At 41.4% G+C, this 16,654-nt stretch overlaps 1 protein-coding gene across 2 annotated transcripts in view; it reads right to left on the bottom strand.

Annotated features, from left to right (window-relative positions):
* Positions 1 to 959: 959 nt before the first annotated feature.
* Rttn (rotatin) overlaps positions 960 to 16,654 on the bottom strand; it is a 163,221-nt gene continuing 147,526 nt past the window's right edge. For both annotated transcript variants that reach the window (XM_055598738.1, XM_055598739.1), the window contains exons 44-49: positions 16,505 to 16,631; positions 14,355 to 14,554; positions 8,479 to 8,746; positions 3,213 to 3,316; positions 2,308 to 2,377; positions 960 to 1,350 (exon numbers count right to left, since the gene is read on the bottom strand). In XM_055598738.1, coding sequence (XP_055454713.1) covers positions 1,265 to 1,350; positions 2,308 to 2,377; positions 3,213 to 3,316; positions 8,479 to 8,746; positions 14,355 to 14,554; positions 16,505 to 16,631 — 855 coding nt within the window. In that variant the 3' untranslated portion in view covers positions 960 to 1,264. The remainder of the gene's footprint in view (positions 1,351 to 2,307; positions 2,378 to 3,212; positions 3,317 to 8,478; positions 8,747 to 14,354; positions 14,555 to 16,504; positions 16,632 to 16,654) is intronic.

Below are 16,654 nucleotides of genomic sequence, written 5' to 3'. Positions count from 1 at the left end.
AGGAAAAGGTCCCTCACAGGTGTACCCGGCCACGTGAGTTTTAGTTAATTCCAGATGTAGTCAGGCTGACAACCAAGGACAGCTGTCACACACCAGAGAAGGAAACTAATGCCTGGTAGATATGGCCAAAACCATGGCAGCTGCGCCCACGGATCTTTAGAAGAACCCACTGCTAGCATTCTCCTAAACGGAGATTACAGGAAGATGCCTTCTATAGGAATCTCCTTGCCCATAGAAGAGTGCCGCTTGCAGACGTCACAGAGAAACATCTCTGTGCGGTGGGTGGTGGGTAATACAGAGAACAAAGGGTCAAAGCGCAGAGAGAGTCGGTGGGGCGCTGAGCCGCAGATGGGAGCTGTACACACCCTCTTCCACAAGTCTCCGAGCACATCTCAGCAGAGGGTGTGGAACCATTACAAGAGCCACAGTTAGGAAAGACAAGGCTAAACAGTGTCCTCTGGACATTACAAGAACTCCGTTCTCACGGCAGCTGTGGTTATCTGCACAGAATCAATCTGGTCAACAGCCTAGAATGGACAGGGTATACAATAAGTATACAATCTCCCATCACTAGCTGACGGCTACTCTGTTCATCTAGTTGATGGCTTCTAGGGCAGGTAGAATCAGTTTCATTTAGATTCGGTAGACTGGCCATGCTCCCGACTTCTTCTTATGTACTTATGGGTGGCACTAATTAGACACAATTATTATTATTATTATTATTATTATTATTATTATTGTTGTTGTTGTTATTATTATTATTGTTATCTTAAAAACAAACAAACAAAGGACATGGAGGTGGGATGCAGGTATGGTGTGGGGAGGGTGTGGGCAGAATTGAAGAGTGAGAGACAAATATGATCAAACTACATCGCACACATGAATGAAATTCTCAAAGAATAAAATACACTTTTAAATTCTGTTCAGACTAGTCAGTTTGCAGTTTCTAAAAAGTTATTTTATTAAATAACTAATAAATAGAATTTTTTACAAAACACATTGCATAGAAAAGTATAAAAATGTTTATATTGCCAGAAGTCTGTCTTTGCAGCATCCTGGGCCAGCAAGTTACTTGTGGAAGACTGCCAGGAAGAAACAGAGTGGGAGTCACCAGTTCTTTCAGTGGGCCGGTGCTGACTCAGTGCCGGCAAGCCTGGACAGTGCGGGGCAGCCCCACTCTGGGAGCAGCTGCTCCACAAAGGCTGACCTCTGATCCAGCTCCCCCGTGGACAGCAGTCAGCTCTGCAGTTGAGTACCTCATGGCTCAGCAACAGTTAAGCAGCTGTACAAGGTTTTCAAGGCATTTCAAATAGTAGGCATTTAGAGGGTTTTCTTCTGAGTTAGGAAAAGCTGAGATAGAAAAATAAGAGTTATAAATACCACTTCATTAAACTTAACGCTACACATATGGGTAGTCACGTCTACATGAAGCTATGCAAAAAGATTTATTAGCAAGATATTTATGTTCTTGGCATACCAGAATTATAAAAATATATTACATTTATAAAGTCAAGATGTTACAAATTTCCATTCGTTTGTCAATGGTTTATCTAAAGCATATTTGAAAACAATCTCCAAAATTCACATAAATGAGCTATAACCCAGAAAGAATACCATGATGTTTCTTACATATCATCCCTCTAAAATCATCAACGTTAACATAAACCATTTCCCCATTTCCTCCTGAAATGCAAGATCACAGCTGGAAACAAACCAAAGCATCTTTTCAGAAACAAACAGTAATAACTAACACAGATCTACCACAGTACAGGAAAGACATACTTTGCTATCTTGAGATAAAAGTGTTTGGAGAATAATGCTCATTGAAAACTGGTAACTTAAAATGACTGACATGCTCTGAAAACAAAATCTCTCAAATTATGATTGCAGATCACAGGGAAACGTGGCAAAAGAGCAATCGAATCTATGCCTGGAAGACTTCAGTTCCCTAATATTAAATCAAAGTTTTCTCTTCAAGATCAATTCTAATTGGATCCAATTCTTATCACGTAAAAATGTTCAGCAGCTGCTAGCAAAAAAAAACAATTTGGAACACATACAATTTACGAAATCTTTATGTTAGAAATACTCATCTGTCAGGACATTTTATTATGTCAAAAAATTACCCAAAAAAGCACAGGCTACATGTGGGCCCTTCTGATAGTACTTTGATAATATTTCTCAAAATCTAGGTAAGCAATGCATAACACTGTCATTTTGTAAAGGCCTGTTTAAACATTTTAGTAACGAGAAAATTCACTTAGTACTTTTCAAATTTAATTGTAATCTCTTTAAACTAAAACTTACTTGTCTTTGCTATGGAATATGCTTCATCTACTCTTCTTTTTATTGATGGATTTTTCAAAGTTGCTTTTGCCTGGAGAAGGTAAGACAATCTGTTAGTTATATTTATTCCCAAATATCAAAGATGAAGATAGCACAGTACTAGCTGCCCATTACCAACTATGGTGTTAAACAGGATACAGTCAGATACAATAATATAAACAGTTGGATTAGTTCAGCCTATTGAGTCAAGCCCACTGCACCTTCTGATGTTTCCCTTCCATTTTTGCTTACTCTTTCTTCCCTAAACCATACAAGAAGAATGGCAGCCTGTTGGTCCAGGGTGAAGGTGAGCCACACAGGATTGGGTGCCTAGGTAGGTATATCACCTCCAGGAACTCTGCATGCCCCACCACTATCATCTGGCTACTGGGCCACCACTAGATACCCCTGTGTTTTTCACTTAGGAATGAAATGTTTGCAATAAAGGAGGATCAGAGGCCAGAGAAAGAATAGCCACAGAATCCTTTCTCTCTGGGCAGCCCTATGTATGAGAGAAAGGCAAATCTGACACACAGATAAAACTATTGTTCAGCCATTGATCAAGACGCATTTCTCCTGGACACATCTGTAGAAAGAAATAATTTTTACCAAATTTACAACAAACTGGCAAATTTAACTGACATTAACAGGGAAATTCACTTAATCAGAGGTACCACTCTGAGTCCAATCCTGGTTAAATAATTACATGAAAGAATACTAACTGATAGATTATTAATCACACGAATGAACAAAGAAAACTTGGGTCTATGACTTCATTTGTATTGGTTGGTATCTTTCTGATATTTTTGGATGCACCCTAAGAGTCTTAATTATTTACCTATTCTAACTCCCCTCCCTCCATTTCACAAATGATTTTAAAAACTGACCTTTTGATAGTTGTAAGTTAGAGCCCAAAGTGAAGCTGCTCCAATCCTCTGGGTATTTTGATTCTCACTTTCTAAACAGGTAGCCAGAAGAGTAACAACTTTTTCTATAAATAAGCACATTATAAAAGAAAAGTTCAGTTCTTATTTTAGACTGGTCCCAATGTAATAAACAGAAGAGCTGCCCCGTTAGCATTAAAACACAATTTGCTATCATCAAACAACATCTTTTATAAGTTGAGGTATGTGAAGGGGTATCTCAGAACAGTTTCCATACCAGGTACAGATGATTTGGATGTCAATGCTCTCTAAATTTTCTGGTCCAAGTTCAACAAAGGTATATTCATTAAAAAGACAATCATGCAAAAGTTCAGTATACTGTAAATTAAGTTGTTCAATTATAACTCCCATTTTACACATACAAAATAGATTGTCAAAAATCATGATCACCACTATACAAACATCTACAAACAAGCATGAGAATTTTGTACTGAAATACAAACACCAAGAATTCATGGGCTGGCTTTTTGGTCACCTCCCCCTGAGGGGGGAGCAGCCTTACCCCAGTCCACAGAGGAAGACAATGAAGCCAATCCTGATGAGACCTGATAGACTATGGTCAGATGAAAGGGGAGGAAGACCTCCCCTAACATTGGACTGGGGGAGCGGCATAGGAGAAGAAGAAGGAGGGAGGGTGGGATTGGGAGGGGATAAATGAGGGGGCTACAGCTGGGATACAAAGTGAATAAACTGTAATTAATAAAAATAAAATAAAAAAAACACACCAAGAATTCAAGAAATGTTTTAATCAAGACTGGTTTAGTGAGAAAGTTGAAAGATGCTTCAGCTACATGAACATATCCTGCATGAGGTGTGAAATATTTCAGCATAATACTATCAGGTCAAAATTTATTGGGCAGAGACTAGAATGCAATTCTAGTCATTGACTCATGAATGAATACAATTACAACTTAACTGTGTGTATAGATGTTCAAAAAAGAAATCTATGGAAGTATCTTGTAAGAATCATTTGGTCAAGATTGGATCAGTGCCTCATTCAACCCACGTCAGAGAAGCTTCCTGGCTGTGGGTTTGCTCTATATTGCTTTATCATGCTGAGATATGTGGCGTGCATGTATCTGTGGCTAGACAGGTTATAGGTACAAGCGGGAAACCTAGCAGTGTTATTCTGCCAATTGAATGTAGTATTAAATCTTCTAAGACATTCTCATTGCATGCATATGTTAATGCATCTCTCAAGCCTCATCAGAGAAGCTTCCATTTGCAATAAATGGTGATTAACACAGACAACCACAAAGAGTCAATGTATAATACCCAGCACTAAATGGAATATCTTTACTATATCACTTTTTCTCAGGGTCACTTCATGAGAGTCAGAGGTGGCAGATAATTACAAGGAAACTGGTTTCCAGACACAATAGGGCAAGTGGACATATAAACTCACAGCAATTGTCACAGTGTGCACAGGAGCTGCACAAACGCAAGCCAGACTAAACCCTAGCATGAGCAGAAGTGAGGGGCATGAAGTTCTGCCCTAGTCAAGAAGCCATGGCATTAACAGCTGCTAGGAGAGGGAGTTTTCTTTCACAGTGGAGTCCCTGGGTGGGGTGTAGCCATATCGTCTTAAATGGAGCAAAACTCGAAACATTCCCACTTCAATGAGGAACAAGGCAAAAATTTCCATCTTGCCACCCCATCATGTTCAACATACTACTCAAAGTCCTAGCTGTAACAGTAAGACAAGGGAAGGAGATAAAGGGGATACAAATAGGAAAGAAACCACACTCTAATGAAGGCCACACATCTGACAGTATACACGTACACAGACTGGATTTAAAAATTTAAAGTTGGGGGGGGGAGGCAAACTTTTAAGTAAGACAGGAGAGAGGATCTGGGAGGAGTCTGAGGGGGAGGGTGTGATCAAAACACCTTGTATGAAATTCCCAAAGACAAATTAAAAAAGGAGAGAAAAAGAAGACAGAAAACATAGGCTTGAGCCACAGAAACTGAAGATGAACTTCAGGTTGATACAATTTGTAGTTTCTTTGCTAAGAGAACCACAAAGGCTGTTCTTGGTTGTCAACTTGAGACACCTGAGAAAAAGGAACCCCAGACGAGGAATTGCGTCTGTAAGACTGTCCTGTGGTCTCGCTGTCTCTCTCTCTCTCTCTTTTTGGGGATGGCAGGGCCTTTTCTTAACTACTAAAAATAGGGGTTGGCCTACTGTGGACAGAGCTAGCCCTCGGCAGGTGGTCCTGGGTTATCTGAGGAAGATAGTTTAACAGAAGCAAGGAGTACGCAGTCAAGTAGAATTCTGGTTTTGCTTCAAGTTCCTGCCTGGAGTCCTTGCCTTGGCTTTTCTTCATGACTGTAAGATTGAAATAAACCACTTTTTCCCCCTGCTCAAGAAAGAACCAACCATCATCCCATTTCCTCCTCTATTCTTTCTCCTCTTTAATATAAAAGCACTTTAGATTGCCTCAGCGTATGTCACTTAACTTTTATGCTTTTAATCCTTTCTCATCTTTATAGCTCTCTGTTGCATTCTGAATAATATTTTGATAATCTATTTTCTAGTTCCTAAATTATCTCTTTGGCTACACCTAAACTGTATATTGCTAATGACAGTCATTCCTATTATTTTAAATTTAGGCTACCTAATGTCCACTTGAACATCCTGAAATGATAGAATTATCATTTATAATTATTTGCAGTCCAGGCAGAAAAGAAGTTGGTATCTTTTCCTCTGCTGAATTTCCCAATGTGCTTGAATAACTGCTCTAGTTAGTGATCTGAGAAGTTACTTGTGTCAGCTCCCTACGCTCTAGAATGAACTTGCCCTTCATCCAGCAAAGGAACTGGCTTCTGCCAAGACTCATGATCACTGTTAACTAATCAAGGATCACATAAAGAACATGTACCCCGGATGAAATGCCTGGGAGGGGTAGTCTGTGGGACCCACCTTTATCTCCACTTTTTTTTCTGTTCTTTATGCATCCACATAAAGTCAGGTAAGTATTTTTATTCTGATCTACTTTTCTCTTATGGGAATGGTTCTCTGAAGCCCCAGCTTAATGCACAAAGGCGAGGCAGTAAGAGTCTCACCTGAAGGTCATTACTTCTTCCTTCTCTTTGATGTTCTAGATAAAAGCTAACCAATAATACTGGAAATTTTCCTTCAGGCAAAAGAGCTGTCCACCTGGACACAGCTTTCAGTCAAAATTGGGCTGTGATTTCATATTATCTTCTCATAACTTACGGCATGTTGGTGGAATTTTTATTTCACTTATTTAGTGTGTTTTATAAAAGACACTCTCACTCTGAGCACTATAAGAAACAGGGAGGCTGTGATGGCTTTTGTAGCCAGGTCAGGCCCAAGGCACAGTCCACCTTAAGCACATGTCTGGTGCTCCTGATTAGAAGCATACTGCCTTAGTAAGTTCAGTAGTTCAGCTGACCTCTGAAAGCCGACTGTCTAACTGACCGTGTGGAAATCTGTGACAGGTCCTTACAGCTCGACACAGAACCTGTACAGCTGCTTACCCTGCCTAGAAAACCCACTGAGGTCGAGTGTGAGAGAGATGGAGAAAAGACTTCTCTCCAACTGTGTCCATCTGCTTAATACTGATGGGGGAGAGAAAACAGTGCTGATTATAGGGAAATCCATAGTATAAATCTAGAGATCAAGAAGTGGAAAGTATAGACTTCCTCAGTTGCCCAAAAGCCTTTCATTTTCTTGACTCAACAATAAGGTTGCAGTAAGCGGGGGGATCAAAAAACACTTACTCAGAGATGAAGAATAAACACCACCAGACGCTATTGAGCTGCGCCCCGAATCAGGGCTGCCAGCAGGTGATCTGTACACTTCGGATCACAGAAGTAGAGTGAATTATCATCGTAATTTCATGGGTGTGAGGACCAAAGCAGATGCAGTGGAAGAGGACTGAGAGATAACCACTGATACACATCTCCCAGTGGTCAGCAGAGAAGTGGTAGAAGACTGGGTACAAATCCAGTCAATGCAGGAGAATTTGAAGCTGGCTGAACTTGAACAATTTTCTGTATTACATTTTCAGCAATTCTATAGCTGCTCTCAGAAAAATAGAAGCACTAAACCATGTGTACACAAAACATGAGTGTAGAGTATCAATTCTATTTGTTTAAAAACTTGAGGTGGTAAAGTTTCTGAGAAATATTAGGTGTAAAACTGAAAGCAAAGGAGAATTAATATCTTAAACCATCTACCATGTACCTGCAATGAGGCTGGACACTCTGTGCTTTTATAAACCCATTCTTACCAAAACAAAGCAAGTATTCTATAGATGGAGAATTTAATTTCAGAGTGGCTAGCTGTTAGCTGAGGACAGATGGATGGGTGGCTAGAGTCCATCCTCTTTTTTTTTTTCTTTCCCCTTATCATAATAAGTTGTCTCTTACAAAATTCCACATGAAATTCACTTACCTCATTCATAGTTGTGCTTTCAGACCCCTCCAATTCCCTCCTTGTTTCAGTTTTTCTCAACTCCTTTTGAATCCTTGCTTCCAGTAATACCACACCTCAGAGCAAGACGCCTGCCAGCCTGTAAGGCTGGTTTCCCTGTCTGCTTGTGGCCTTCAATTCTGCCTGTCGTGATTTCTCTGTTACTAAAAGCTTATGGAGTGCTTACCGCTGACAGGCACATGTACAGGTGCTGAATACACAGAAGAAAACCTCTTGGCTCTAAATATCTTATGTCCCAGGGTAAGGGGCATAGAAATAAAAAGCCACTTGCATAAAATTTGTAGTATGTCAGATAGTGATCATGCTACAGAGAAAGACAGGATTGGAAAAGAACTGGTACAGAATGAAACGGACACAGGGCAGGGTGAAGGACAGGAGTTATACCTGGGGCAGCTATCCTAGGAAGTTTCTATGTGCTCAAAGACAGGTGAGAAACAAGGCGGACTAGCATAACATTAGCTCAAGAAGAGACAGAGAGAAGCAGTTAGAATGAGAGCACCCCTGCCACTGTGGCCCTTCCCAGTTACCTCCTGAAGCCAGTGTGGCCACTGGATTTACAGTTATATCAACACCTAGAGGCTGGACCATGCTTGGATACCTACCCTTCCCTGCCTCCTCCAGGGCCTTGAGCACAGCATGCCGTTAAGAAACACCTGGGAAATTACGGGGCTACTTGTGCTTTAGTGTGAGTAGAACAAGCTATGCATCACAACATGTATGAAATGAGTCCACAATGTGGCTACTTACCATTAGCTAGAATTTTAGGCTTGTTAGCAGGGCTGAAGCAAATGTTATGAAAAATCAGCAGAGGTATGTAAGGGCTGCTCTTATGCTTATATTTGCTCATCTCTGTGAGTAAGTCTAAGCAGCCATCCAGCCTCAGGATCATTTGTTGTCCATCTTCTCCAAATGATATATTCAGGAGTAACTTCAACCACAGAATGGACAGATTGCTGAGATGTTTGTTTCCTCCTTTAGGCAATGTCAGGGACAGAAAGTGCTGCAGAAAGTTGCTCTGTGGGTAAACACAGAATATTATTTTCTTTCTCCGATCTTTTTCATTATTTTTCTAGTCCCTTGGTGACCAATTAACTTGCATTTTGATATCCTTTTCCCCAGTTTTAATTTCTCTTTCTTCCAAATCCTCCATCCACACAACTAAGTATAAGTAAAGGGAAACAAAATAGTGCTTAAATTTTAATTCCTGATTTTTTTTTCCTGATGATGGATGAAATAAACAATAGTCAACTCAATTATTTAGGGTTGATAATTCAGAATAGGCCTCCTGAGTTCCCTTTCTTATCTGCCTTCTGGCAATTTTGCTGCTCATTAAAGATATCCTGTGGGAGGAAAAGAAAACTCAAATCCACCTTGCATAGGCTTAAACAACTCTGCTAAGAATGAAACTGTTTCAGATCATTGTAGCTACAGGTGTTTCCTTAAAATTATGAACACACTTAAATTCATCTTATTCTATGTCTTATCATTACAGAAAAAATTTCATGGCTATGCCATTCTATTAAACTTAGAGATGAGAAAAGCCAATTCTTCAAACTACCACCAAAACCTTAACTATATGATAGCTATTAAGTGCCTGCAAACAAAATATATACCAATGATTTCCAGCAGAGGCCTATGGCTGACAGTATGGTAGCTATAATCCAATATGTGTTGCCCATATACTCACTGGAGCATGGTCAACCCCCAGTGGCCAGCCCCTTAAAGAAAACAGAGTCCTTCTCCACCCCACCCCCACCAGAAGCCATCAACTGTGGAGAGCTACACCTCAGCATCTTCATTACAATTTTTAAGAGTTCTCTTTGATGGATTTCTGTTTAGGTTGTTTCTTTTGGGAGGAGGAAGGGATAAGGTGGGGTGGTATAGGGGTAGGAGTTGTTACATAGCCTTCCATGTCCTCTCTTTCAAATGTGAATCTGCAATCATGGATACCACTGTGAATGTAGCTCTTTATATCAGTGGGAGCACAGATCATGGCCTTCCACATAGTCTTTGGTGGCAGTACAGACCTCAGTTATCAACATGACCCTTTGTAGCAGCAAGGGTCACAGGCACCATCATAGCCCTCAGTGGAAGCACAGGCCAAAGCCATCAACATGGCCTCTGGGGAAACCTGCGCTGTGGACAGAGATAAGGTCTCCAGTGGCAGCCTGAACCATGGGCAGCAACACAGCTTCGCATGGCAGCACAGACCACCAACATCTACATGGCCTTCAGTGGTAGCAGGGGCCATGAACATCAGCATGGCCTCCGGCAGCAACAAACCACAGATACTAATATGGCTTCTGCTGTAGCGTGGACAGCAGACGTCCACCTGGTGTCCAGGGGTAGCACAAGCTTTGGCCATCCACACTGCCTCTATTGTCAACCCAGCATATGGACATCCATATCGACTTCAGGCTTAAATACAGCCTGAGGCAGCAGCATACACCATAGATACCAACATGGCCTCCAGGGGCAGCATGGACCACAGAAGTCTTTCCAGGAGGTCCAATCCAGAAAACGAAGCTCTATGGCGAACATCTTGCTCTTGCTCAGAACCAGGATGAATGTGCAGCCAGACAGTGCTCAGAGGCTGAGTCTGTGCAAGCTCCAGGCTGATGCACACCACCCTGTCAGCCCCATTCAGCAACGACAAGTTTCCTGTCCACCAAAGCCCTCTCTCACACCTGTCACAACCATGTACTCACTGCTTAGAGACTGCAGTGTGTCACACAGTATACTTTTCTGCCCAAAGAGCTTTAAATGCAAATACTCACTGCAACAAATTGTTGGTCTGGACCAAGGTTTCTGATTTCTGAAAAACCATGAATACAGGACCATTGCTGAGGCTTGTCTTGAGGGATGCCCTGCTATTGCAGTCAGGGTGATGTTGCAGCTAGGCAGGCAGACCCATGCTGGGGCCAGCTGGAGCCGGCCTCATTCAGTAGTGACTTGTCACTTGGGAGCTCCAACTGCTGCACACTGCTCTGTCTTTGGTGCCGGCTACTGGACATGTGTTGAGCTTGTGGGCTGCAATGATTTTGGTCTCCCAGCAGGACAGGCTGGCTGCATGGTCTGGAGCTGCTGTAGCTCCATGATGAAGGCTGGGCAGGCCTATGGGTAGCCCTATTCAGTACTGGCCTGTTCCTGCGAGAGCTCTAAGCCACCTCACATAACCCCATGCTCAGCAGGCGTGACCTTTATGCTTGCTGGCTGGCATGCTAAGGGCATAGATTTATCATTCTCTGTTGCATGGCTCTGTCCCACCCTCTTCTTTCCAACATAGCAAGTCCACATTTAAAAGCATCTTCCCACAAGACTTGCCTTTTCCCTCTTAGTTGTTCCAGAGCTACTACAGGCTCTTCAGGATCTTTTTCTAGGGCTGCATCACCAGAGCCTCCGTGGGTCTCTCAAACTCCTTAGAGTTCTGCAGTGGTGCAAGAGGCTGCTGCTATCTTTGTTTTGTCCCACAGTATTCTTAAGTATAGAACCAGAATTATAAACTGAGAGTTATAGGTATATGAGAGGTATTTTCCTTTAATTATTACAAAATACGTAAAACCAATAATCCTGAAGTGTAAGGAAAATAAGTCTCCAGCTCAAGCTACGTGACAAACTTGAGATTGGTCTTGGCATTTCTTCTGGATATTCCAATTTTGTACTTCATCAACATGTTCTACAAGGAAGTGGTAGAAAAATGGTATACTGGCCAGTACCATGTTCTCACATGAAGAAGATAGTCCCATGCATTTAGGTCAAGATGAGATCTTATGGAAGTGATGTGTGCGTGTGTACATATACATATATATGAAATCGTAGAAAGAAAACATATTCCCACACTTACGAGGAGTATAGGCTTTTGAAGTAAGACCTAATGATTACTCAGTGTCTGTTGTTATGTTCCAACCAATGACTGACCCAACCTGAGACCCACCACAGGAGAGAGCCAACCCTTGAGATTGGTGATAATATTCTGCTATGCTTGCAGACAGTAGCCTAGCATTACTGTCTCTGAGGGGCTCCACCCAGCAGGTGATGGAAACAGATGCAGAGACCCACAGCCAAACATTAGGTGGCACTCTGGAAGTCTTGTGGAAGTGTGGTAGGAAGGATACAAGGACCCAGAGGGGACAAGAACTCCACAAGAAGAGTCAACTAACCTGGACCTATGGGACTTCATAGAGACTAAGCAACAACCAAGGACCATGTGTGGACTGAACCTAGACCCCCAACACATATGTAACTGATGGGTAGCTTGGTCTTCATGTGGGTTCCCTAGCAAGGGGAATGGCCAAGTGGAAAAGGGGCTGTCTTTTACGTGGACTAAGTTGCCTACTTCTAGATCCTTTGTCGGGACTCAGAAGAAGAGGATGTGCTTGGTCCTGATGTGACTGGCTGTACCGAAGGGGTGGGGCTCCCCTTCTCTGAGGAGAAGGGGAGGGGGGAGAAGGGGAAAAGGGACGGAGGGTGGAAGCAAGAGGAGAAAAGGGTGGGGTGTGTTTATGAAGTGAATAAATGAATAAATTAAAAAGAAGTATATTAAAATATACACATATATAATGACATAGATGGCATATATGTAAATAAATATATATACAAGCGCACATAGGTATAAACTATTGAAATAACAGCATGGACATGAAGAAATTACCCAGCTGTATCCTGGTAAATGAACTAAACTGGCACCTAAACTGGCTGAGTGAGGGTGAGGCAGATCATTGATTGTGGTGTTTGCCAAGTTCCATGGTATAAATGTTCCCTCCATAGCTGATTTCAAGATAACATCCCATCAAGTGGCTTGAGAAATTTCTGAAAAAATGTAACAAGGAGACTCATGAACCAGAGTGAATTGGGTGTAATATAATATAGAAAATATTTCCATAGTAGACCAATCATTCCACTTCCTTAGTATGAGAACCGTTCCTATTTATTTGTAATTATAAGCAAATTATCTTTTGGGGTTCAGGGACATAAAACAGTAAAGGGTGACACTCAACTCCTGTGAATCCTGTTTGATGTCCAAGCAGAAGAAACAGAAGCACTCAAATCACTGTCATCAGTAAGTAAGTACCACATGATTTGATAATTTTCAGATTTTAAAAGACATTCTCAAGTAGGGATTCTGTTCATGTAAAACCATGAAGATGCCATGCTTCATACACACGTGCACAAGGATTTGTTTCATTCATAACCCCTCCTTTAGATACTCAGTTAAAATCAGGACTGCAGATCCAGAAACCTCATAAATGATACTTTATGTCACTAAGAAGCAAAAATGTATGGTCCTTGGTTGGAGAATCAGTCTCAGAAAAAGACCCTGTGCCCAGATATATTAGGTCCTTGTGGAGCTCCTGTCCTCTCCAGATCTTACTAACTCCTCTTTCTTTCATATGACTCCCTGCACTCTGCCTAAGGTTTGGTTATGAGTCTCAATATCTGCTTTGATACACTACTAGGTAGAGTCTTTCAGAAGCCCTCTGTGGTAGGCTCCTGTCCTGTTACTTCTTTTCTCCTACTTCCAATGTCCATCCCATTTGTCTTTCCAAGTGAAGAGTGATCATCTTCTTGTTTAGCTTCTTTAGGTGTACAGATTTTAGTATGTTTATCCTATATTGTATGTCTAATATCCACTTATAAGTGAGTATATACCATGTGTGTCTTTCTGCTTCTGGGATACCTCACTCAGGATGATCTTTTCTAGTTCCCACCATTTGCCTGCAAATTTCATGACTATCTTGTTTTTAATTGCTGAGTAATATTTCACTGTGTATATGTACTACAATTTCTATATCCATGCATGAATATAACCTAGGACCCCTGCTCGGATGGAGCCCATGGCAACTTAGTATCCAAGTGGGTTCCCTAGTAAGGGGAATAGGGACTGTCTCTGACATGAACTCAGTGACTGGCTCTTTGACCTCCCCATCCCCGAGGGAGGAACGGTCTTGCTAGGCCACAGAGGAAGACATTTCAGCCAGTCCTGATGAGACCTGATAAGCTAGAGTCAGATGGAAGGGCAAGAGGACCTCCCTGGTCAGTGGACTTAGAGAGGAACAGGGAGGAGATGGGGGGGGGGGGGGGGGGAGGGGGGGGGGAAGGAGAAGGGGGGGGGGGGGGGGGGGGGGAGGAATTGGGAGGCAATGAAGAAAGGGGCTACAGCTGGGATACAAAGTAAATAAACTGTAATTAATATAAAAAAATAAAGATTAAAAAAAAGAAGTTAAAGTGTAACTGGGGAAAAGGGGCTTTGATTTCACACAGTTTTCTGTCACCATAATATGAAGGGAGTATTGTTATTGTTTGTCTAGTCTACTTACAGTTCAAATCTATCATTTGTATGATACCAATGTTTTTATAAAATTAACACTTTTGAGATAAAACACAATTCAAAGCTATGAGGATAACTAAGGACATTGAATAATCAGGGTCTACTTCTGCTTCAGTGTTAGTTCCTTTCATAACCAGCTTTAAGCGATTAGCCTCTTAATTCTTTGACAAACCTTTAAAATAAAAGATCTTGAAATCACAAGAAAGCAGTCCTAGAGAGTGACTTCTAAAATTTGATTGACAGCATTATTTTGCAAAACAACTCCTCTGACATGTACGAGAGGCTAAGTGCTTACCTTCTGAATGACTCCCTTGCAGTCGTGAGATAAGGCCAGGTTTGAAAGAAACGTAAAAACCATCTGCTGGATGGGGGTGTTCTCCGAAGGCATCTGAGAAGCCAGCTTCAGGACACACAGTATCAGGGAGCCGCTGGGGGAGCCTCTGTGTGCAGGTTGAACATATTGACCATAATTTGACCAACACAGGGAACTGCAGCCTTCAAAAGAAACAGCCTGTTATGGTTGCCTCGGTTCTGGTGCTTAAGTTTTAAAACACAAAGTGGTAATCATAAATGATTTGGTCCCCAACCATTGAACTGTAAATGAGCATTGAAGCCTAATGCTCATGTCTACACTCAGCCCCACAGATTGGCTGTCCTCACTCAGGGCTCAATTACCTCAGTGGAGCATTAAAATGCCAACTTATTTTTTTAAAGAAAGGATTAGATTAGCATAATGGGTTTTTAATAGTTCATAAAGAAGGCATCTAAATAGAATTTTAGCAATAGGAAGTAACTGGGACAGCTCAAACACCATTTTCACAGTACTCAGGTAAAGATAAAGAACTCAGAAAAGCCTGGTCACAGGACATTCCAGATCACAGAACTCCCAGGCAGGAGAGGCGAGTAGTGGTATCTGTGGCATCCAGAGGTCAGGGTTTCTGAGTAAGTCAGGTAACCATGAGATTATTAGGGGATTAAAACAAAACAAAGCATGAAAGAGTTAGAAATGTATTTTGGTGACTATATTGTAATCTAAACCCGAAGTAGAATTACTTTGTGAAAATTCATGCACGTAGAATAGCTTATATGCACATCACAGCTGAACAGTCTCAAATAAACTCACACGTGGGAAGTACAAACAAAAATATGGTAATCTTTCCTGCATTCTTAACTTTATAACTATATTCAAATAGCAATGTTTACATTAAATGATGTATTTTTGCTTAGAAACACAACAAAGAGAAAAATAGTATTTCTGTCTTAGGTTAGTGGTACTGTAAACACTTCAAATATTCTTATAAAATTTAAGGAAGCATAGAATACAAATCAGTTTCACATTTTGTATTCTTACTTCACACTCAGCAACCCATTTTTTATCCCCCTCCTTTCCTAGGCCCTCAGAGCCAAGGCTAAGAAAGGAAGCCTTAGGAATGACACCACATTTCGGAGACAGGCTATGGTGCGCTGGCCACACTTCCGGAAGATTGCAATAAAAGACACTTTGAGAAAAGAGACACACTGAGGAGAAAAGGGGGCAGTAGCAGAAGGAAGAGAGGACAATCCTGACTCACAATCAGACACAGAACACCACTTCCTGAGTTTTACTGTTATATGTAAGAAAGACTTATTCGCAGGCTGGTGAAACAGACAGCCTAATGGACCAGACTATCCAAACAAAGATGTTATCATGGCATGTGGTGTGAGAAGGTTGGCTCACAGTTGACTTTACTTCCCATCCCTCCCATGGGCATTCTAGCATGTGGCTATTTCTGTTCCTGAACTACTGAGTGTTGCCAGAAGAAATCACGCACACTTGCCGACCAGTCAGACCTAGTATACATGACCACATGGGTACTAGACATAGCCAATATACTTCCTTCAGCTCCATGATGTTTGTTTTCCCCTTCTAAAACAGTGACCTCACACCTCTTCTTTTCTACAACCATGTATCTACCCGTATGTCCCCCTCATTGCCTAATCAGTCTGATTACAACTCACAATGCACAACCCTTAGCAGGCTGTCAATATAATAACAGCCAAGTGAATGATTACAAAGGGAGCTTCAGTAATACCAACTTTCATAAAACCAACAGTGGCTTGAACTAACTTTTATCATACCTGCTCCTGTTCTACAGTCTATAAAGCTTCTTTTTCACCTGTCTTTTTTATTAGTTTTCACCCTTTGGATGTTCCCTCTGAATGTTCCCACAGCCACATATAATCAGGCCAATCTATTTTTTGAACTATCCAATACCTCTCCCAGGTCAACAAACATATTCTTAAAATGTTCTGGAGTTATAAGACCCATATGTAAATTTGCCTTTGACTAACATATACTTAATAAGGAGAAAGATATCAATATACATATTTTTCTAGGACAACTTAATATCATATGAAACTTGGTATTTTAATTTAGCATCAAAAACAACACTGGATTCCAGTTACCAGCTGGAAAATTCGCAGTAAAGACACAAAGCAACTGCAAGGCAATTTGCATCAATGAATCATCCATCAAAAGCCAAGGCCAGAGAGAGTGCAGGACAGGCACGAAACGAGCTTCAAGAGCTGCCACCTGTTTTGGTAAAGAAATGAAGA

Source organism: Psammomys obesus, unplaced genomic scaffold (assembly GCF_907164565.1).
Source record: "Psammomys obesus unplaced genomic scaffold, mPsaObe1.curated_primary_1811, whole genome shotgun sequence".
Classification (NCBI taxonomy): Eukaryota; Metazoa; Chordata; class Mammalia; order Rodentia; family Muridae; genus Psammomys; species Psammomys obesus.
The sequence above is the reverse complement of the archived record's forward strand: the minus strand, read 5'-3'. Positions and strand labels throughout refer to the sequence as shown.